The sequence below is a fragment of the Gymnogyps californianus genome, chromosome 27 (genome assembly GCF_018139145.2).
Source record: "Gymnogyps californianus isolate 813 chromosome 27, ASM1813914v2, whole genome shotgun sequence".
NCBI classification, from domain to species: domain Eukaryota; kingdom Metazoa; phylum Chordata; class Aves; order Accipitriformes; family Cathartidae; genus Gymnogyps; species Gymnogyps californianus.
The window spans coordinates 2,713,399-2,735,611 of NC_059497.1; the positions used below are offsets into that span (position 1 = coordinate 2,713,399).

At 51.8% G+C, this 22,213-nt stretch overlaps 1 protein-coding gene across 6 annotated transcripts; it reads left to right on the top strand.

Annotated features, from left to right (window-relative positions):
- The first annotated feature begins 256 nt into the window (after window positions 1-256).
- On the top strand, window positions 257-22,070 carry SLC41A1 (solute carrier family 41 member 1). Of its 6 annotated transcripts, none has more exons than XM_050911355.1 (11): window positions 257-277; window positions 1,055-2,293; window positions 8,007-8,114; window positions 12,227-12,298; window positions 12,618-12,762; window positions 12,859-13,005; window positions 13,776-13,923; window positions 14,445-14,524; window positions 15,342-15,476; window positions 16,494-16,642; window positions 18,301-22,070. In XM_050911355.1, the coding sequence occupies exons 2-11, from the start codon at window positions 1,916-1,918 to the stop codon at window positions 18,484-18,486; spliced, it is 1,548 nt and encodes a 515-aa protein (XP_050767312.1). In that variant the 5' UTR covers window positions 257-277; window positions 1,055-1,915; the 3' UTR covers window positions 18,487-22,070. The 6 variants fall into 6 exon arrangements, with proteins under 6 accessions (XP_050767312.1, XP_050767314.1, XP_050767315.1 ...); XM_050911357.1 differs by lacking the exon at window positions 257-277 and having other exon boundaries at window positions 1,044-1,380; window positions 1,529-2,293; XM_050911358.1 differs by lacking the exon at window positions 257-277 and having other exon boundaries at window positions 1,044-1,377; window positions 1,529-2,293.
- The last annotated feature ends 143 nt before the right edge of the window (window positions 22,071-22,213 follow it).

Here is a 22,213-nt window from a genome sequence, read left to right on the forward strand (position 1 = left end):
CTCAGCGGCACGTGACCCCCAGGCCACGCCTCCGCGCCGGGAAAGGGCGGGGCCTCCCGGCTCACCCACGGCTGCGTGGGCGGTATGCTCCTCGTCGGAGGCGGGGGCCAGGCGTGACGCCACGCGCGCCTGGCCAATGGAGGCGCCGCGCGGCGCGCTGGGCAGGGCCACCATTGGCGGGCGGTGATGTCAGGGCGGCGCGGGGCAGCCTGCAGCTGGTTCGGCGCAGCGCGGCGGAGCGGAGAGGAGCGGGCGGCGGCGCCGCGGGTGCGCAGCGGTGAGATACCGGGCGGGCGGGTGGGTGGTGGTGGCCACCGGCGGCACCGTGGGGGTCCGGAGGGGCAGCGGGGGGCCGCGGCAGCCCCGTGCCGCAGGGAGGGGGGGGGCCGGCGTGTGCGACGGCCGGGGCAGCTCCGCTCCGCTCGGGGCATCGCTTCCCCGGGGCCGCTGGCCCCGCCGGCGGGGCTTGGGCCTCGGCCGGGTCCGCTGTAGGAGGTGGAGGCTTGCGGGGCTACGGGAGCGTGGGCCGTCCGCTCCCCCCTGCGCTCGCCCGGCAGCTCTTCGCCGCGCACGGGGCTGCGGGGCTCTGCGGGCGCTGCGGCCGGCGCTGCGGCAGCCGGAGCGGGGGCAAAGCCCCGGGCCGCGCCGTGCCCGCAGCCGCGCTCCCTCCGCAGGCTTCCTCTGGCTATGCGGTGGGCTCACGGGAGGCGGCGCCGGCTGCCGCGGTTGTGTCCAGTGGCTCCGTGTGGGGCTTTGGCCTCTGGGCAGGGTGCCCTTGTCCTGCGGCTTGGGAGTCCCTCCTGGGTGCTCGCTTCTGGGGCACGGGGAACAGAGAGCTGCTCTTCCCCCGACGTCCCCTGACGCAGCCCCCCCGAAGTGTGCGAAGGGTTGTGAAAGAAGGTTTAAAGAGTCAAGGGGTAGTACGGCTAACGGCTGTACGTTGAAGGCTGTACCTTCAACGTATGCTGGAGGAAAATATTGTTGAATGAATGAGCCATTATGCTGACTGCCACGAAACCCAATAGAATATGTGTTTTCCTCCCATATATTTCAGGTGAAAGACAAGGTCTTGGAGAGCGACATTAAATCTAAGGCTGTCCAAATGCCAGCTCCCACCCTACAGCCTGTTCAGCTCAGTAAGTAACCTTAACTGGGAACTTGCTGTTACTTTAAATAAGAACTCTCGTTGCCTTGTGCTGTAAGGTGAGAAATTCTCCTGGAAGAGGAGGACGACAGTGACACTTGGAGCTTGCTGGTATTGCTGACCATTTTGGCAGAGAGCACAAAGCAGGCTGAAACAGACCAAAAGCCCACAGGAGCCTTCAGACTCAAATTCTGCAGAGGGACAGTGCCACTGGAGAAGGTGACAAAGCCCTGGTAGTAAGAAGAGCTTTTCTGGATTGTATCATCTCTGAAAGCCAGTCCCTCTTGTATCTACTCTCTGCTTCCTCATCCCTTTAAGCTTCTGTGTTATTCAGTGGTCTTTACTTCATCTGTTTTTCTCTCTGCCTTGTGTGCCCCATCACAGCAGTTGTGCTGCTGGAAGAAGACCTGGAGAAAGATGCACTAAACTGTCATACATCAAAGAAGAAAAGCTTGGATCCTGTCTCGGTGGCTGCTGTACCACACAGTGCTGGAGAGGAGGAGAACGAGAGTGAATTTGCTGTAGTTCCCAGTTCCTGCAGTGTTCCCTGCTAGCTCAGTGGTTGGTGTCCTCCATTCCTGGACTTTGCTTGATGGGGATCTCTGCTGCAGGAGCAGTCTCTGCACTCAAAGGCAGGCGAGCAGGGATAAGAGAGGTTGCTTCTAGATGCCGGAAAGGCCCTTTGTATAAGCTCCTGGCAGAAGATCTCTTCTGGAACAGCTGCTGGCTGTAGGCACACCAAGCCAAGCGTTAGGATAGCCTCTCTGCAGCATGTCTTCCAAGCCAGAGCAGAAGGAGGCCCACCAGGCCAATGGGGCTGTGCTGCCCATTGTGCCCGTGGACTGTCTCACCAGTCCGGACCGGGGGCAGCTGGTGGAGCCCTCAGATTTCCTGGGACCTGATGGTGATGGGGTAGAAGTGGTGGTGTTGGAGTCCCGTGCCAATGCTAAAGGGGTGCGAGAAGAAGATGCCCTGCTGGAAAATGGCAGCCAGAGTAATGAAAGTGATGACACCAGCACAGACCGAGGTCCTGAGCCAGCCTCGCCCCTCAAAGAGACCTCCTTTTCCATCGGGCTGCAAGTCCTCTTTCCGTTCCTGCTGGCAGGCTTTGGGACAGTTGCTGCTGGAATGGTGCTGGACATTGTGCAGGTAGGATTGATACTTCCCTGGCATGGCACTGGGCTCTGAATCCTGTCTCTGTAGACCATGGCTTGATCCCAAGCCAGGAGGGACTCGAATGCCAAGGCTAGTTCAGCAGATAGCAACTGTGAGGGGAGGAGACCAGTTACCTCACATGCTGGTTGGGGTAGGGGGAGACAGGGAGAGGCCTCGGTGATGCCTGGAGTGAGGGGAGGAGAGGCTGCGGGCACCCCTGCACCACAGCTGCCCTGCTCCGGCTCCGAGGAGGAGGAGGTTACGGCTGGCGTATGTGCAGCTGAAGCACCTGCCAGGGAACTGAGCCCGTTCTGTGCATTACGGCTTGAAATAAAGCCGGTCCCCAATGGTGGCTGTAGCCATCCCAGTTCCAGTCGCTAATTCCACAGGTCCTGTGTCCCTTTTCCATCTTCGATGTTTGCTGCGCTGTTCCAGCACGCCAGGCTCGTGCCAGCCAGGTCCATGATTTGCCCGTCGCAGTGTGTGCAGGACACTTGCATGGTGGCTTGCTCTGAAGGTCGAAGGCTGGCTGAGCAGCCTTACGCTGCCTTCTTGTGCTCTTGAAGTGGTCAGGAGCAACTGGGCTAACAGGGTGGTTCCTCCTGAGTGATATGTGGAGGTGATCCTTAGGAAAGGCCAGCCAGAGAGTTGGCTGTTACCTCTGGATGAAAACTGATGTGTTATCAGACATGATCTCTCATTAGGTCTCTCGTGGCAGGTGACACTGTGGCAACCCAGCAACTGTGCAGCTTGTTCAGGTTTTTATGTGGGAAATGTGACTTCGCAAACCGTGGGCCCTGCGCTGGTCTCTCTAGTGCGTGTTTTCCAAGCATGTGTGTGTCTGGCAGCAGATCAGCTGCTTAACCTCTTCTCCTTTGCTCTGAAAGACAGGCTGTGCAGAGTTGTCTTGATGCCCAGCCCAAAACGGTGACTGAGGCACAAAACTCGATCATCCATGCAGTGTAGGCTTATGAAACTGTTTGGATAGAGGAGGCAGCCATTTTGGAGCTGTGGTCAACCAAAAATGCTCTGCTTGAAGCTCCTCTGTTAGCTAAAGTGATGTAAACAGGCCCTCGCAGTGTTGGCATAGAAAGGCTCGAATGTCAGTCACTTGTCTGTATTGCTGGCAGTTACGATCATCTCCACCCGAGCTGTGTGCCAGTAGGGTAATTCATGCTTTTTTTGTGTTTGTGGGTGGTCAAGCAGACACTTCTCTTGCTTTCTTGCCCCTGATGGCTATTTCCCTGCGTGCCTTTGCACACTGGTCATCCTTATGGTTTCTCTTGATACAACCTGTTGAGAGAGCTGTGGAGTCACTCAAAACAGGAAAGGCTGGCTGCACTAAATTAATCCAGGAGAGATTTACCGGAATAATTTTCTTAAAAAGAAAGACATTTCAAGCATGTTTCTCTTCGCAAGGTCCCCGTAAACTCATTTGTGGCTCTTCTGGCAATTTCCCAGAGCCAGTGATTTGAACCCAACCTAAAGCCTTTCCTGGAGAAGGAACAGCCCTTCTGCCGAGGAGGAGCGGGGCAGGGGTGGGATACTGCAGCACAGTGCTGTGTTCTCCTGCCTTTTTTTTAATGGCCATTAGAAATAAAGCTTCGAATTCCTCTGTCCCGCAGCAGCTCAGCATGCGGCTATGCAGCTTGTCCTGCCAACTCCTCTAACTCCCTTTAGCCGTGGGATTAAATGAGGCATCTAAATGCCATGGGATGGAAAAGGGGGATGGGAAGCGTGTGGTCTCAGCTTGCTTGCCTGCAGAGTCTAGGGAGCTGATCTTGATAACTGGCTTCCCAGAGACTCAAAGCCTTGGATGAAAGGAGGGAAGCATGTGGAGTGGGTGGCTGGTGTACTGGGGCGGACTGGAGTCCCATTGCTTTGGATGCAGCCATGGTTAGTGATGGATGGAGGGCTCCATACACTCAATTTCCTCCGTTTTGGATAACTGGACTAATCAGCCAGCTGTAATTGGTCTCCCCACTGTGAAAACAAGCAGCCCTGGTCTTTGGCCAGGCTGTCCCATTAATGTGTCCCTATGAATTTGCCTCTCAGGAGGAGAATTTGCCTCTGCTCCCTTTGGGATTGGAGAGGCCTTTGGGCCAGGTGACATGTGAGCATACCAGCTGCTTTTTTGTGTACAGTAGAGGACTATTGGCACAGTCCCCTCTCCCAGCAGAGCCCCGATTGTTGTTTTCCAGACTTGTCTGCTCCCTGGAGATTCTTTGGATGGGATGGGTGGTATTTCATATGGAGGAGGGAGTCTGCTCATTTCCCCTGCTTGACCACCTCTGGTGTTAGCATCCCTCTGGGATGGGTCTTAGCCGGGGCCAGAAGGGAGTGCCAGCCCTGGAGCTGTAGCTCTCCTGTTAAGGCTGCTTGTTCCTTGGCATTTTGGAGGGAGAGTGCTGGGAGAAGCACACTGTGTGAAGCAGCCACACCAAGGCAGTCATAGCTCCAACTTGCAGCACATCCCTCCCCTCTGAGCTGTCATGAATCACCATCCCGCTATAATCTGTAACCACGCTGTTACTCATGATTCTTGTAAGCCTTAACTTCGCACGCGGTGACTAAAAATGACAGCAGCTGAGAGGCAGCTGTTACGCTGGAAATATCTGTTGTCTGCAGGTGCAAAGCTTCTGAAAGGCAGTGAGCCTGGAGGAAACTGCAAAACACCACCTGGGGTTTGATGTTTCTTCCAGAACCTCTGGCAGGCTAGAGTCCGATCTTGCCCCTCCAGTGCTGCATGGGAGAGACCGCGGTCTGGTGGCTCTGGTATCTGGGTAGATTTGTGTTCAAAGGGACCACAGGCTTAGTAGAAAATGAAGCTGAAATAAGTTAAACCTAGATTGCTTATAGTCTCTCTGCTCCTCCTCCCTGGAAGGCAGGGAGGAGGTGCTGGAGATGAAGTGCCTCTCTCCATAATTCTCTTCTACAGCTCTGCTGAAAGCCAGTGGGAGCCCCTTTGCTCCCCAGTGCAGTGCATTGGCCTTTGCGTGGAGCAGACTGGATGAGCTTGGAGGATCTTGTGTGCTGTGTTAGCTTCCCTCCTCACCCCTGAAAACAGGTTATTTCTGTACTTCTCAGAGGAGCTGTTACAGAGGGGAAAGGGATTTTAAAAGCTCGACTTTTTAAGTCCTGAACTTAAATTCATATTTCATCTTCTCTTTCCCTTTTTTGTCTGCCCCAAACAGTCTGGCTCTGGTTCTCCCTGTGGAGCCACATCATGGTCAGACATCTCGACAGGGAGCTTTCTTCTCTGCAGGAGCCAGGGAGGCCTTCGAGACGTACTAAATGCCCGTAGACCAGTGTTGTATAACATCTTATATTAAGAAAGTTGGCAGGAGCCCATGGGTCCTGCTCTTTGCAGTGAGCAAGCTGCTGATGTCTGCAGAAATCTCCTTGTTTTCCTTCCCCAAAGATGGCTTTTATTCCTTTCTCCAGGAACACCCCTGTCTTGCTCAGGGAGCTGCTTTAGCAGGCTCCAGTTGCAGCAGCTTCTGGCACCAGCTTGCAGTGCAGCCTCCTTTAAAGGTTAATTTACAAAGCCAGAGTTGGGACGAGGTGAGGGAGGGCTGCGAACTTGTGCTAGCTATTGCCTGATCCTGCCTCTGTGATCTCTGGAGGCAGAAAGAGCCAGGAAACTTTCGCACAGCGCTTCCAGCCTGCGGTCTGACTAATGACGACGTTCCTTTCGTTAAGTGATTCTGGTGACACCCAGCTCGTCCTGCTGGGAAGTGGGAGTGTGTTGCTTGCTGATTGAATTCTAAATACTGCTAAGGGAAGTCATAGCGAAGGATTCATCGGTACAACAAGCAGCAAAATAATCATAATGCCTGCCTAAAAATAGACTGAGGAGAGCCAAGCTCACCTGCTCCTAGATGTGACCTTAAAGGAAGCACAGCCTGATATGCCGCTGTGTCGGATGAAGTATTTCAGACTGATTCTCTCTCCTGCCTTGCTCAGCAGTGAGCACTGAACTCAAATGTGCCCCAGCTCAGAGAGTCGTGCAGAGCCGTACCCTTTCAGAGTGCCTCTGGCTGCGGTGGAAAGGTCTCCCAAGTCAGGAGCTCAGGTTAGCTGGGTGCAGAGTGGTTGGAGCAGGGGCTGCAGGGACCATGGTGGTTTCCTTGGGTGCTGTCCATCACAGCGGCTGGGAAAGGACTGTTCATTGCATCAGGAGAGTCTGGAAACCAGGTATTCTCAGGAGCCTTGTCTTCGAGCAGAGAGAGGGTTGTAGCTGTGCCTGCAATAGCTGAGCAGCTTTCATCCGTGCACCTGGGAGCTGGAGAGCATGGCTAGCTTGTCTTACCAAGCTGTCAGAAACGTTAAGGGGATTTTTATTGACTAGAAAACATTTTTTTCCCTTTGAGGAAAAATGCTCCCCGTTCATCCATCTCAAGCACTTACCTGCCTCCTGTGATCACAGTTTTCTCTCAAATGGTCTTTCAAGTGAGTGCAGCTTGAACATGGTATTGCAAAGGACCTGGCAGGAAAATGGAATTTGTTGGCTCAGTGGTGAAGGCAAGCAGCACAAAGGATGGAAAAATAAACAAAAATAACTGAAGTCCTTCCCCACAGGAACGTGTTAGTCATGCAGGTAGAGTGACTTGTATTTGCTGTAAGGTGTTGGCCGATAGTGTTCCTTGTCCTAGAAAGAAAATGTGTCCTGTTGGCTAGTTAGCCTGACGGTCTGACACTGCCAAGGAGAGCGCTGCGAGAGATGGAGCCCATTGCAGGTAACGTTTGCAGGAAGAAAGCTGCAAGAGCCGTGACTGTTAACATGTTCAGCACGGCAGCCAGCTGTTGAGAGTGCGATTCCAGCAGTGCTTGGTGTCCTTTAAGGGGTACGGCAGTCAGGCAATGTGGGAAGTGGGAGTTATTTTGGACACAGGGCCTTCTTGCAAAACATTCATGAAAATAAAGAATCGGGCAATGAGGTTTGTGTAGCTTGCAGGGTTTTTTTAAATGCGGTTGTGAGGTTTTTTTGGGGGTGGTTTTGTGTTTTCATGAAAGCCAGCTGCTCTCCTATAAGACTGCTTACCCTGCAGTTACTCTTCACTTTTTCCTAAATAACCATGGCTGCCTCTTCTGCCTCATGCCCAAGGGAGCTGACTTGATTGTAGAGCCAGAGTAGTTAGTAAATACCTGAGTAATGTAGGTGCCAGGTGAGGGAGGGCACGCATCTCCTCGGTGAGGTAGGGGGGAACAGAGGCCATGGTGGGCTGCTTTTTGGAGCTGGCAGGATCAGGGAGCAGCAATGCCTTGCTCCAAAATGTATTTGTAAGACATACGTGTAGGGAATGGCTCTCAGCTGAGACTGACCGAACTTTAGTACTCGATTCTGCCAAAAACAGCAAGTATTGGGCAAAGTCTCTTCATCTTTCCCTATTTTGGCCTCTGTATGCATAAACATTTTGTCAGTGGTTAATCTTTGGGGGATTTTTAACTGAAAGTTGTGGGCTGAGATCCGGTTTTTAAGCTCAGCAGGAACATGTGGTCACTACTACACGAATGTGAAAAGCAGTAAAATTGCTGCAAAACTCGAAGTGCAGCAGCAGAAGGGGAACTGGGTTGTCTGCTCAGAGCCACACACCGGCAGTGCCAGGTTGCAAAGGCAGATGAGTAAGTGATACTCAGTCCAGAGCAAAGGTTTTTAACAGCCATGATTATTTTTTAATGGTCTTTCTTTGTTTTAATCTTGCAGCACTGGGATGTCTTCAAATACGTGACTGAGGTATTTATCTTAGTACCTGCATTACTGGGCCTGAAGGGGAACCTAGAGATGACTCTGGCGTCTCGCCTGTCGACAGCTGTGAGTATCCAGGGAGTTGAGGGAGGGAGCGGGATACCTGGTTTGGGAAGGGGTGGGAAGGCATATGTGTGTGTGGTGGCTGAGCAGACAAAAATCTCTCAGTCAGTGACCACAGAAACCAGAGCCTGGAGTTTAGCGTGCTGGGAAGGTGTCTTCATCCCACTGGACTGATCAGATTTGAAGGCTTAATAGTCCTTAAGCTTTGCTGACAGATCACTTCCTTGTCATGGCTGCTCGTGGGCCTGGAGGCACAGTGTGTGAGCTGGCTTTGGCAGTTGAATGTCTGGAGTGCTTGGATCCAGTTTTCTTCATGAGGAAGCTGGGTGCAGGCATGTTATCAAAGCAGGCTAAAACAAGCCAGGTTCAGCAGGGCTAGGAGATGAGAGAGCCTGGAGAGAATTGTACAGCAAAGGCTAAAACAGAGGGGACCTTGCAGTGATAGCTAGCAGGTAGATTGACAGCCTCTTGAAGTTGATGGAGAGGCATGGCTGGGCATTTCTCTTGCTAGAATTCAGTCTGATTCCTGTGAAACAGTGAGCTCCCTGTGAGAGATGGGGGCAGGCTCTGTTAGCTCCTCAGAATACTGTGTTAGTCCAGCTGTAAATGAATTGCTTTGTGTTTAAATGTTTCTATAACACAGCAGTCTGTCTCTGTAGCTGAGCGGCACTGGAGAGAGACTGACATCCTCTCCTAACAGCGACAATAATACTCCTTCCTTCTCCAAAGCATCTTCTGCTTGAGCATGACAGCAAGTGACTGCCTGATGTTTCTGTGTTTCCCATGATGGGAGTACATATAGCTTTGAATCTTACATCTGCAAGGTGCTAGCTGCCTGCTGCCAAGCTTTTAACTCTACTGTCTCTGTGCTGTGAATTGCTGGAAGAGAGAGCCCTTGCAGCAAGCAGCCTGGTCTTGGCCTTGACAGTGCAAAGGAGCTGATGTGCCTTGGCCTGAGAGCGCTACTCAGGAAGTGCTCGCTGAGATGTAGGGATGGAGAACTGCCTGCCTGGGTGCTGGCAGCAAGCATAGCTAGCAGAGAGCTGCTTCTTAGCGTGCTCCCTTCCTCTCAGCCTTCCCCTTACTGGTTGCTGCATGAGAAAGCACAGGAGAGTGTTGAAAAGGTCTCTGTATATCTGCTCTTCTGTTTCTCTTGTTCTTCCATCTTGAGCAATGGTGTGATGCCAGCTGTGGCTCTTTGCTCCTCAGTAGCTTCTTGTCGGCGTCTGAGGCCCAGGGTTTCTTGTGCATTCCTGGATGGCAGCAGAGCCAGCGTTTTGAGCTGCTCATCCAGCCTTTGTCACCGGCAGCCCCTCTTGTCCCTCATGCTCCCTGTATGTACCCTAAGGGATGCTGCTCTCCTCCACTGAACCAGTGGCACGTGAGCATCATATTCTGTAGAGTCTGAGGTTGTCCCTGCAGTCCCTGGGGAGCAGGAAGGCAAACAGCATTTCCCTGGACTAGCCCTTGGCTTGGCCTCTGCACCCTAGCCCCTGCCTGCCAATTCCTGCCAACTGTGGGGACCACCTCCTTCTCAGGTTCAGCCCTCACTCTTCCTTCTCTGAAGGAGCAGGGTGCTGAGCTGCCTGGGGGATGGCCGTGCCAGCATTACCTGGCAAAAGCTGGGCTGTGGCTGCTTCTCCTCGGTGCTGGTCTCCTCTGCCCAGGTGCTGCTGGGGAGGACAAAGCTGCTGGGAGGCTTCGCGCTGCCCCTGGCCCAGCTGTGCTCCGGTGCCAGGGCCTGCAGGGACAGAGGCTGAGCGCTGCAGCTTGTGTCGCAGGCTGAGCTTTGTTTGCCCCTTCGTTCTGGGAAACAAATCCCTTTGTTTTATTCGCTCTCTATTGTTCGGATCATGTCAGGATCCTTGCTGTCCCAGACACAGGCCGTTCTCCCTCTTGGCCTTGGCCAGCTTGCACTTTCTGAGCATGGGCTTATCGGGGTGAGTGCTTGGCTCTCCTGGGACAAAGGCAGCATGGCACTTCTCTGTCCTCTTCCCTTACGGGGCTGGCATGGAGCAACGCTGGAGCAGGCTTGGCAGAGAAACAAGACTGTGCAGAAAGTCACAGGAATGCAAAACTTTCCCCTGTCTGCTCTGGTGGCTGCAGCAGGGTCACAAGGAAACTGGCACAGAGAGCACCCGTCCGGCTCGCCTGCCCATCTGTGCCAAGCGGCTGCTGCCCTTGCACCAGCTTGGTCTCCCGGTGCCGCCTCCTGCCCCCGAGCTGACGACTGTGGGGTGGCGTTAGCCTTGTGGGCCAACACCCAGCCTTTGTCCTCTGCTTTCCCTTGCCCTGGCAGGAAAGAAGGCTGTGCTGCCTCTACACGAATCCCCTAGCCCTCTGCCTCATTGTGTCTGTGCGTGGTGGGATAGGACGATCTCTTGGGCTTTCCTTTTTTTTCCTTGCCCTGTTCTTCCCCCAGCGGGGGGGACCCGCGTGCAGGTGTGCAGAGGGAGCTCCCCTCTGACTAGGGCTTCACGGTGTGGGACTCGTGCTCTCTCCGCAGGAAAGCAGCCTGGAGTGGTTTCTCAGACTGTGGGTTTCTAATTAGTGCTGCATTCAGGCGCCTCAGAAATTCCTTTCACAATTAAGAAGCAAAACTCTCCTATTAGTTAAAGGATTAAAATCCTGTTGCCAGTGACTACAGCTAGGTTATGTTAATCCCAACCTAATTGCCATGTGGCTGGAATTTTAAGGTCAGGCTTCATATGGAGCTCAAATTCCTGTGCTGGGTGTGCTCAGTGCTACTCCAGTCAACTTTTTGTTGGTTTTCCCCCATTCCTTCCTCCTCATCACTAAATTGACCGGAATAATTCACTCTAGAGATGGGTGCATCTCAGTGCTGGTTGAAAAGAGCTGGCAGTTCTCTCAAGCGCATGCAGTAAGGAGAGCAGAAGGATTAGTTGATCACTGACTTCTTGGTTTTTTGCGGAGACCAGCAAGGAAACCTGAGAGGAAGAAAGTGCTGCTGTACTGTTGTGCATGAGTTTGAGTTTGAGGCTGTCAGCCAGTAACTCCAACATGCATTTACCACTTCAGATTGTTTGAGCCTCTCCTTTGTTTCCTCTTCATGTTCGTCAGCTTCTAATAATACAAGAGTGGATATAAGCTTATACCCTCTGCTTATCTATTCTTCCAACTTTCCATAAAGACCTAGAAGGTGCTAGGGAAGAGCAGAACCCTTATGCTCTGCAATAACCAGCAACCTGCAGTGATTCTGCTGGGTTATTTTGGATCGTACGCCAGGGAATTAGAGCAACTTTCCGTCTCTTCTGGTTAGTCTGATTAGCATCTCCCGCAGTTGTAGCGGTGCCAGATGACCCATGTGCCATGGCTGCTTCCCGCTACTCAGTAGGTCTCCACGTGGCATTAGCCTTGTTTACTCAGCTTTTAACTGAAACAGTAGTTCTTGCTGCCAGCTTCCTCTGCCCACGTGATGCTACTCTGGCCTTGGTCTGTATCGGAGCTGGGGCGCACAGCCGACCTGAGAGTCGGTGCACCCCTATTTCCCTCCTGGCTGGCTGACCTGAGGGGCAGCATGACCTAACTGGGTCTGAGCCAGGCTTGGCTTGATCACCAGTGGAGTGAATTCAATGAGTAAATAAGCAGCAGTGTGTAACTCTGCATGGGGACAAAGTATATCTTGTTGCTTTTGCAAGATTTTTATCGGACGTACTATTGACGTCGATTCCCCTTTACACTCCCTTCAAAACCCCCTCTGTAGTGGGTCTGGCTCCGTTCCTGCCACGTAGGAGAGTGTCAGCCCATTCCTGCAGCTGGGAAGGAGAAGGTGCTGAAGCTGAAACTGGGAACAGCTTTGGTGTTCTGGAGTGCGAGACCAGAGGCACTGTAGTTACCCAGGGTGTATGCACAGTGACATTCACAGAACTGCATGTCACAGACTGGGATGTTACTGCGGAGCTGTGCCCCAGCTGTACACACATACATACACACACCTTTTCTACTGAATTGCTCTCCCATAAGAGCTAAGGATTTGAGGTCATTATTCTCTCCTGCTCCTGGCACAAACTTGCATAGCTGGAAGGCAGGAATTTGACTGTTAGCAAGTGCAAAATGCTGTCAGTCTTTAATGATGTTGCGATGTCCTCCTGCAGGCTAATATTGGCCAAATGGATACACCCAAAGAGCTCTGGAGGATGATAACAGGGAACATGGCTCTGATACAGGTAAGAAAAAGTGAAAGGAGAAGAAAGTGGAAATATTGGTAGCTGGTGCAAGCCCAACTATAACAAGTGTCAGAAGGTTTAAATGCCTGGTTTTTGCTATTGCCTGTCAATATTGCATGTCTAATGGGGAGGCAAATGGCACCTTTTTGTCCCACAGTCATCTTACCATAACGGTTTGCCCTATAGGTTAGACTTGGTGTTTCCCTGCTGGATGCTAATCCACCTGAAATGGTACCCTTGGTGGTGTTTCTCTCTTCCCTCACCCCGGGACCATTTTGCTCTCTAGTCCTCTTGGTGACTGCCTGGTTTTTGTTTTCAGGTTCAGGCTACTGTGGTTGGCTTCCTGGCCTCGATCGCAGCAGTGGTATTCGGATGGATCCCAGATGGGCACTTCAGCATTGGCCATGCTGTCCTGCTTTGTGCCAGCAGTGTGGCTACTGCTTTCATTGCTTCCCTTGTTCTGGGTGAGAGACAGACCCTGCACACCCTCCGTGCACCTCTTCCTAAAATGCTGGGCTCGCCTTGGCCTCATCCTGTTTTCTTGCTCTTTTTGGCTGTAGGCATGATTATGATTGGGGTCATCATCGGATCCAGGAAGATGGGGATCAATCCTGATAACGTCGCCACGCCAATTGCTGCCAGCCTGGGGGATCTCATCACCCTGGCTCTGCTTTCAGGAATCAGCTGGGGCTTGTACAAAGAGCTGGGTGAGGAGCAACAAAAGGCCTTTGTCTCTCCCTGGTCCTTCCACGTGCTGCTGCGTCTCCCTCTCATTTCACCCTCTTCCTTTACCCTTTCTGTTCTCGGGGTATATAGGATGCCTGGCCTGGAAGCTACCTCAGTTAGTGAGACCTAGTCAGAACTGATAAGGGGAGGAAGCGGACGTTCTTACTGCCTTGTAGCTGCAGACAGTCTTGGCAGTGATCTGCATACTTCCTTCTCACCAGGTAAAGTGGTAAGGGAGAGGTTGTCCCCTTCCAAGTGCCAGGGGCTTGTCTGTGGCTAAAGCAGTGGGAGAAGGCAGCTTTGGATTTCATCTTCCGTACTGTCAGCACCAGCTGGGGATCCTCAGTGCAGAGCTGCAGCTGTAGACTCTAGACTTCCTCCTCCCTCCCCTCCATCTTCCTTCCCTGGCGGCTGGGATGCCGGGGATGTGACTCAGCCAGGTTCAGCCAAAGGTGAAGCAACGCTGGGAGGTCTTGCCCAGGAGTGGGAAGTGGGAATGAGCAGTTGAAATTGAAGAGGTCTCACTCGGATCTGTTGATAAAGCCCCTGTGAGTACACCAGGAGAAGGAAATGCCATGTCCTGCAGAGCTGAGGCTGGTCTGGTCTAGTTTGCCTGCCCTTACTGGAGTTTCTGATGCCAGGGGTGACAGCAGTCTGTAGGCAGGCTTGATGAGCTCAGTTGAAGTAGCACCCTGCCTCTCTGCAGTGGGATGTGTCCTTGATCTGTTGCCTCTGCTTATTTCCCCCTCAGAGAGCAAAGCCTACGTGAATCCTTTGGTATGCGCCTTCTTCATAGCTCTGCTGCCCATCTGGATCATCATTGCCAAGAAGAACGCAGCAACTCGGGAGGTGCTGTACTCTGGCTGGGAGCCAGTCATTATCGCAATGGCTATTAGCAGGTAGGACTGCTTCCGCGGTCCAAACTGCCAGGAAACTGGAGGTTATTTTGTGTTTTCTAGACAAAGACATGGGGTTCTAGGTCCCAAGGCACGTGAGTGATTAAGCACCTGACTGCTGGAATCCAGGGCCTTAGCAATGTTCCAGCTGCTGCATAGGGAGGCTCTGGCATGGCCACGGAGTAAACACAGATCCTGTTCAGCAGTCCTCTGCACGAGAGCCCTCTCTGCCCTCTGAAGGGCAGGATTGCTTATGATTATTGTGTTGCAGTAAACTGTACGTTAGGGGATTTAGTCTTCGATGGTTTTTGGCAGCAGTGAGAAAAGATCCTGCTAAAACTGTCTTCTGTTATCAAATATTGAGGCTTAAAATCATGTGCAACAACTGCAACCATAGGTGCACGTTAATAGGTGTATATATCACCCTTGGGTGTACACACTGCAGCAGAGAGAACCCTCAGTGCTTTGTGTGAGTATTTTGTAATGAGCTTTCAGCACTGACCTCTTCAATCTTCCCTCTGCAGTGTTGGGGGTTTAATTTTGGACAGAACAGTCTCGGATCCAAACTTTGCTGGGATGGCTGTCTTCACACCGGTTATTAATGGTGAGTTCCTTTCCACTCTGGTATTGCAGCTCTTGGAGACGCTTGGCAAACAGTGGAATTGTCCCGTGTGCCTTATTTCAGGCAGATGAAGGAGACTAATTCCCTTTGATTGCCAGTGAGACATGGTGGTTTGACTCAAGCTTTACAGCTTGGCTCCCCCTGGTGCCAGCCTTTCACCAGAAGGTGACTGGCCGGGGAGGCTATTGCCTAAAAGACACATTTTCCAGGGGCCCAACAAAAACTGTCTTCATTTCCTGGTTCCTCCTGACTGGTGGAACACCCCCATCTTCCAAGATATGTGCCTTGTGGCACCTGGCGACATAAAGATTTGGATTTGCAACTCAGAGTCAGGAAATCTAGTTGCTTCTGGTATAAAACTTTGACCTCCTTTCTGCCTAATGAACCAGGGAAACTTTTTTTATTACTTTTTGCAATAAACAGAGTTAATTCTGAGCTAGTGCATCTTGTGCTAGTGGGTTCCACAGTTTCATTATGCCTCATGTGAAAAATAATAGTTTTAAACTTCCTGTGTCTGTTTTGGTGGCTGACTCATCATTTTTTTGTTTCACACGTTTCTTCCAATCAAAGCTACAGTAATAGAATTGCATCTATTTTACTAAGGGGCCTAAGGGGAAATCACAGAACGGTGTGCTTTGTCTCAGCTCTTTACATCCTGCAAAAGTGGAATTCGGGTCAAAAATAGACTGTCCTGCATTATTCCAGCACCTGGCAATTCCAGATCTGCTGGCTGTTGAAAATGGCTCTTTCTCTTCAAAGTGTTTGAGACATCATCTTACTGCTCTCTCCTTATCTGCAGGTGTGGGTGGCAACCTGGTGGCAGTGCAGGCTAGTCGCATCTCCACTTACCTGCACATGAGTGGGATGCCTGGAGAGAGCTCCGAAACAGCCCCTCGCAAGTGCCCCAGCCCTTGCAGCACTTTCTTCAGCTCAGGTATCCAAGTCGGGTGTTATATTGACTTCTGCCAGCAGCAGTTGCTGCAGCTGGCTGGCTAAACTTCTCTGTGACAGTCGTGGGAGCACTGTCACAGGAAATGGTGGCTGAGGTCCGCTCAGAGGCAGCGGTCAGCTCACGGATGTGGCTGGTCCTCTGGCCTGGCCTGCCCTCTAGAGACGGTCAAACCTTTAGCAAAGCCGCTGTGCGAGAGGATATAGCTCTGCTGGATGAGGAGAACATGGTGCAGAAGTCCCATGCCCTGACTGTCTAATGCTCTAAATCCTCCACCCTCTAAATCTTTTCCAGATGTGTCCAGGACACTGAAACCTGCCTTGAGGCTACTCGAGTGTTGCAGCTCTGCTGGGCTTATAGAGCTGCAGTTACAGAAAGCTTCTCACTTACGAAGGCTTCCTAGCAGCTCTGTTATTTGTGGCAGTTGTGTGGCAGAGCACAGCCCAAACTTGCATTCCAGCACAGAGTGTGGGCAGAGGTTACTATTGTCCAGACTTCCTAGAGAGGCTTGATAGCCTGCAGCCTGAGTCCTGGCCTTCTGGGCCAAGGCTGTCCCTGAAGAGCAAGGAGGGGCGAGAGGTCTCCACTGTGGTGGTGATCTGTTAGAAAACTGATCACCAGACAAGGTACAGACAGAGCTCTGAGGAAATTCAATGTTCACGGTAAATTCTTGACAGCTCTGTACTGAGCGTTGTCAGAGGTGGGACGTGAGTCCTTTTGGCAGCTGAGGTCTGAGAACAGCTTTTGCTCTGGGTGCAGAATTAAGCTCTCCTACCGAGCTTGGTGCAAAGAGTCCTTGGGTGTCCTGACAGTTGGGTCATCGTTCAGGGTGCTGCCTTCCAGCCTAAACCTGCAGTGTGCGGATGAGGGTCCAGTGTGCTGGTCCCTACTTTGATTTGGCTGTAGTTGTGCTGCCTTGTCCCCTGGAGCCCAGGGAGGCTGCAGGCTTCCTGTGTGTTCAAGCCTATCTTAAGCCTGAACTCCACCTTTGTGTCCTTGCAGATGTGAATTCCCGCTCTGCTCGTGTGCTCTTTCTTCTGGTGGTGCCTGGACACTTGGTCTTTCTTTACACCATCAGCTCCATGCAAGGTGGACACACTACGCTCACCCTGATTTTCATAGTCTTCTACATGACAGCTGCACTTCTCCAGGTAAGCTGGAGCCCCTCCAGGGGCTGTAACCCCTCAGGCGGGAATAAGGGGACACTGCCGTGTCATCTGCAGCGGGGACCTGTTCAGCCAGTTCAGTTGTAGATACATTGCTGAAGGCACAGCGATATACCCTATCCCTAGGGTAAGAGATGTATGTGCTGGGGAGAGGTATGCCAAGTAGATTGTATTTGTCAAATGAGCTGGTATCAAATTGAATAAATCCTTCTTTGTTGATACCTGCACACACCATTTTTCCTTCCTACCATTCTTGGCAAGTTTTGAATATGTCTTTTGTCACTTTTAAGTCCTTCTGATAACAGAAGTGTTTACCTCGTGTGTGTTAATCTATCCTATAAGGTCCTTTAGCACCTTAAAACTGCTGGTGAAGAAAACAGGATGTGGAATTTGCAGGGACTGCGTGCCTTGTGTAGCTTATCCTGCCCTTTCCCTGCCTCCTCTGCAGGGAAGAGACCTGCCAGCTCTGCAGCGCAGGGCTCCCGGTCTCCTCGCAGGAGCTGTGTGAGCCCACAGCGATGGCTGTTCTGGGGCTTGTGCACAGAGCAGGGTATTCATGCTGCAGAAATCCAGCGTTGGAGGGCAGGGAGAGACACTCCAGTTAGGGAGTTTCCTACTAAGCCCAGCTTTACTCCTCCCTGCTCACTCCCTCCGCTTGTGGAAGCTGTGCCTGGTTTCAGTGTCCCCTAAAATCAACAACCGAAGCCAGCGTGAGGAAATGAGTCAGAGCATCCATCAGAGGCAAGAGCGGAGTGCTGTCATCCAGGAGGCTAAATTTAGGTTGTGAACTGCTGGGTGCTTGGGCACTTGGAGGGGGCTTCCGCTCGCAGCCGCTCTGCAAAGCCACTGCTGCGAGCAGCCTGCAGGCTTGGGAGCTCCGGAGCGGGAGCTGGCAGCAGAGGAACTGCCATGTGCTGACTGTTGTGGTCCTGAGCTCCGCTGTGTCCTGAGCGAGACCCTCCCAGCCCCAGAGACACCAAAGGCCTGTGGCCACTTCAAATCCTTGTCCCAGACCTAAAGCTTGAGAGGATCCGATGCAGATTTCTTCTGTCTTTAGAAACTGGTACGAGCCTCGCTGCATTGAAGCGGATGGGGGAGAACATCACACTCTGGTGGTTTCAGCTGCTGAGCAGTCGCTCTTTTATTGCTGGAAGCCAGGCGTTGCTGTCCCTGCCCGAGCATCCTGCATGCTTCCGAGTCCCCTTTTTGCCCCATATCTCTTCAGGCTTGTTCTGGTTAGATCTGAAAACTGAGATGCAAAATTTAGACTTTTTGGTGTTTGGCTGCCAGTGTTCTCCCTTCTGAGCCTAAATTTGGTGGTGACATGTGAAGCTGAAGAAGGATAGGGCAGAGGCTGTTAAGGACACAGGGGATTTGGATGCCCAGGGGCCCACGGAAACGCGCCAGGTTCCTCTTTGTGCTGTACTTGTTGCTTTGGGGATGCAGCCCGCATTAAATGCCTGGAGTGCAGCGCTCAGCAAGGTGGTTCTGACCTCCCAGCAGCTCCGTTCCTCGGGATGAGGTTGTGTGTCTCTGAGCCTGACCTGCCCGGCTGGAGTTGCCCCAGCTGATGCTCCGTGAAGACTGGGCTTGCAGCGGTCAGGATTTGTGGCTGACGTGGCTCTTTTCTTCCTGCCTCCCAGGTTCTCATTCTTCTGTACATTGCTGACTGGATGGTGCACTGGATGTGGGGCAGGGACCTCGATCCTGACAACTTCTCCATCCCATACTTGACAGCGCTGGGGGACCTGATTGGAACAGGTCTCCTCGCTCTCAGCTTTCACGTTCTCTGGCTCATCGGTGACCGGGACTCCGATGTGGGAGACTAGCTCTCCCTGCTGCCCCCACCTTCTCACAGCTCTCCTCCTCCTCCTTTCATTTTGTTGTTGTCGTTGTTGTTGTTTCTTTTCCTCCACCCTTGCTCTTCTTTGCTTCCTCCCCCCACCCTGTCTCTCTTGAGACTTCATCTTTGATACTGGATTCTCATTATTTTCAATGGGAATTTTATGTGGTTTATATTTCAAGCGAAGTTTGTACAGAAAATAAATCTAGTTTTAGGAAGGACGAAAAAAGTGTAACGAGACAATCACCAAGTGCAATTTCATAGTAGTTATGTCTGAACCAAGGTTACAGTGAAGATACTGATCGGTCAGATCATGCAGGGAGCCCACCCTGTCCCAGTCACTAGAGGTGAAGGGCTGCTTTTTTCGCTTCATAAGCGTTTTAAACACTGGAGGTAAGGTTCAGACTTATTTTACTGAACAGGCACCTTCTAGCAAAGTACAACCTCATGGATGAGGGCATGGGGTATCTCCTGTCTTCTCTGCCCTGTCGCCCTCCTCCCTTGTGTTCGCTCTCTGAATCCCCCTCCTGTGCCTAGCATCCAAAGCGCGCGAGTCTCTGGTAGAGGGATTAGCAAAGATGGCGAGGAAGGGTCCTCTATGCCGAAACACCCGTTGCTGTGTGCCCACAAGAAAAGGGAGTGATCTCGGGTTTGAGGACTGCAGAGCCCCGAAACCTGGCTGTGAGCAGGCTGGTCTCTGCTGACAGATTTAGGCTCCCTTTTGCCAACCATCTGGCAGCATCTCAAACTGCAGACTACTTGTTCTGCCTCTCGTCGTGAACTGAGTTCAGCTACTGCTGCGTGCAAAGGGATACGCTCTGCGCTTTGTCTGAAGACAAAGCTCTCCCCATCCGTCCTTCTTCCCTTCTGCCTGCTGGTGCTCTGCTGGTGGATCTGCTGGAGCCGTCATGGATGCTGTGTGCGAGCCTTGCCTTCGTGCTGGTATGGGCACAGCGCTATTTTCATGGCAGCCTGCTCGGTTCAGTTGACTTTTCTTTCCTGGAGGGGTGGCTGGAAGAATAGATCCTATTTTGTGTGTTCTCACTTGCTGAGTGCTGCTGACAGGCCCGTTGCAGCTGGGAAGAAGCCACCCAATACCTCTCCCAGTTGAGCCTGAGGCATTTTGAACTTGGGAGCATTAGGCTCTGGGTGTCTCTTAGAAAAGGACATTCATGTTCAGCCACTGGATTTCTCCGTGTAGGCGCCAGCTGGAAAACAGGTCAGCGGGCGCAGTCAGAGTTCTGAAGCCCTGGTTCTTAGTGCAGCTCTCTGTATGGGACTGTAGCAAAGGAACCCGCTTGCCCTTGAGCAGGCGTGTAAAATCTGGCATCAGGGTTACAGCCCAGCTTGCAAGCGCTGGCCGAGCACTGCGAGTGCAGGGTTCCCTGCTCTGTTTCTTTCCCCTCTGCTTTTTGTGCTGTTCAGCTCGGTGGTGGCTGAGATGCCTTCTCTTCTGCTGCTCGTGCGTGTTGGAAGGACTCTCATGCAGTCTGCAGCGGCGTAATGAGAGAAAACCTGTTCTGGCTGTGTGACTAAGGCGTTTGTAAACGATCCTCCTGAACGCTGTCGGCACTCAACACTTTTTAGTTTTCCCATTTGGATATAAATCAATGCAGTAAACTGAGTGCAGTTTGATGTAAGCAGGTCTTATCGACTTGGAAACTTCACCCAGTTACACCAAGTTTAAATGATGTGCTCAAGCAGACAGGGCTATTAAACAGGCTCTAATGCATGAATACAAATTGAATGCATAAGCGTGCATGGGGGGAAAGCTCTTAACATCTGTCAAGGGTGGGGAAAATACAGCATATCCCATGGAGCCTAATTTCAGTGCCGCACTGCGCAAAGCTTGGGGAGCTGCCAGTATTTTCCCAAACACTGGGGGAATGCCTACAGTGCTCAGCGCAGTAGCACCTTGCATCCTGATCCTGAAATGACAGCAAAGCTCTCGGTGAGCTGTGCAGGCCCGGAGTGCTGCGGTTCTGCCCCTGGTCTGGACGCTGCCTGTCCTACTTATTGGCAGCTCCAGAACATAACCTGAAAGCTGCTGGGTTTGTGGTTCTCTGCTTGTCCTCTTGCTTTAAGTGTGTCCCTCACAGCAGAACAGGACCATCCTTGATTCGCCTAATTTCCTCCTTTAGGTTAACTTCTGTATTTCTCATACAAACCAATGCTTGCCTTCTCCTTTTGGCTTTCTGTCCCAGCAACGCTGGGCATCTCTGCTCAGCTGGAAAATGGTGCGATGTGGTGCTGAATGCTGATCTTCATCTGAAATAAGGCCAGGTTGGGAGATCTGTTTGTTACTCTGGACAATGCCAGAACTAGCTGAGCTCTACAAAGCCCTGCCTAAGTGCAGTTTTGCTTTTTAGGTTAAGGAGCGATTTGTTAGGAACAGTTCCTGCCTCCCCCAAGAAGAGAGCTGAATGCACCCCTTATGGTCCAAGTCAAGACCAAAGTTAGTCTGGGATTGGGCATCGTCCCAACTCAGAGATCTGGTTGCAGAGCTGCTCTTTACTCTAGAGACGAGCGTGTTGGAAAGGAAGGTCACGATCAGTGAGTGGGAGACCAGTTCTGGAAAGCCACAGGAGCAGATGCATCCAAACCAAACGGCAGTCAGGCTCTTGCCTGCTCAAGGACCTCTCTGAAGTTGCAGGAGCAGCCTTTCCTGCTCCAGTGGGTGTATACTGAGTGCTGCTGGTGCTGCCGAAGCTGTGCGTAGTGTTCAGGAGGCAGAGAGGGGACCCTTGCCCTGTCAGGCTGCTCGCTCTCAGACCCTCAGAAGAGCAGGCGATACATTTTTGAGATGGCGTTCCCCTTTCTACCTTGCTAACGTAACGTCAGGCTTGCTTTCCCCTTCCCCATCTTTGCAACACGTCCTTTGTGGCAGTAGCTCTCAACCTCGTGCTCTCCGCCCTAGTGACGTGACTTCTCGCAGATCTCGTTTGGCCAAAGCTCTGTTCAAAAAAAAAAATAAAAAACCCCAACAAAACCCAACCTTCACACCCTGCTGTACTGAAGTCTCAGGCCAGGGACTTCTGGAGTATTCTCTGCTGCTCACCTGATTTCTCTGCCTAATGTTGAGGAATAGATATGAGACTTCCTTCCATTAACACTTAAGCTTTTTTAGATAGATAGATAGATATGTGAGAAACTCTCCTGGTCTTTTAGGTGTCACATCACTATTCAGTTCCCCAAGAAAAGATTCCCCAGAGGAAGAATCGACCGCTCATGGTCTCCTGTAATGTGAAGAGACCCGGAGGTGATTGAGAGCTGTCACGCTGCTGGGCTGGTGGTGTCCATACACCTGTATAAGGTCTGAGGTGTGTGGGGAGTAGGTCAGGCAAGAATCTAATTTAAAATTGAAGAATACTGATGGTCAAAAACTTTCCCCACCAGTTGCACTCAAATGCATGCCTACTCTACAGCTGACTGCAAATGAAAAATACTGGTTTACTCTTTTTATTAAAGGAAGAAGACTGTCTTAATTATTTATAGTTCCTATAACTGAATTGACAGATGTCAACTTAACTGATAAATTATATTTGGTTAAATAAAGATGACATTTATTTATGTGGACTGTGGTCTCTTTCCTTCATACGCGCCTCTACTTGGTTTAAGGTCTCTCACATTTTGCAGCTTATTTTAGCTTACGCTGAAACTCTTTTGATACGCAGTGGAACGAGAGTTAAGAAAATCAAATAAATTGCTGTGCA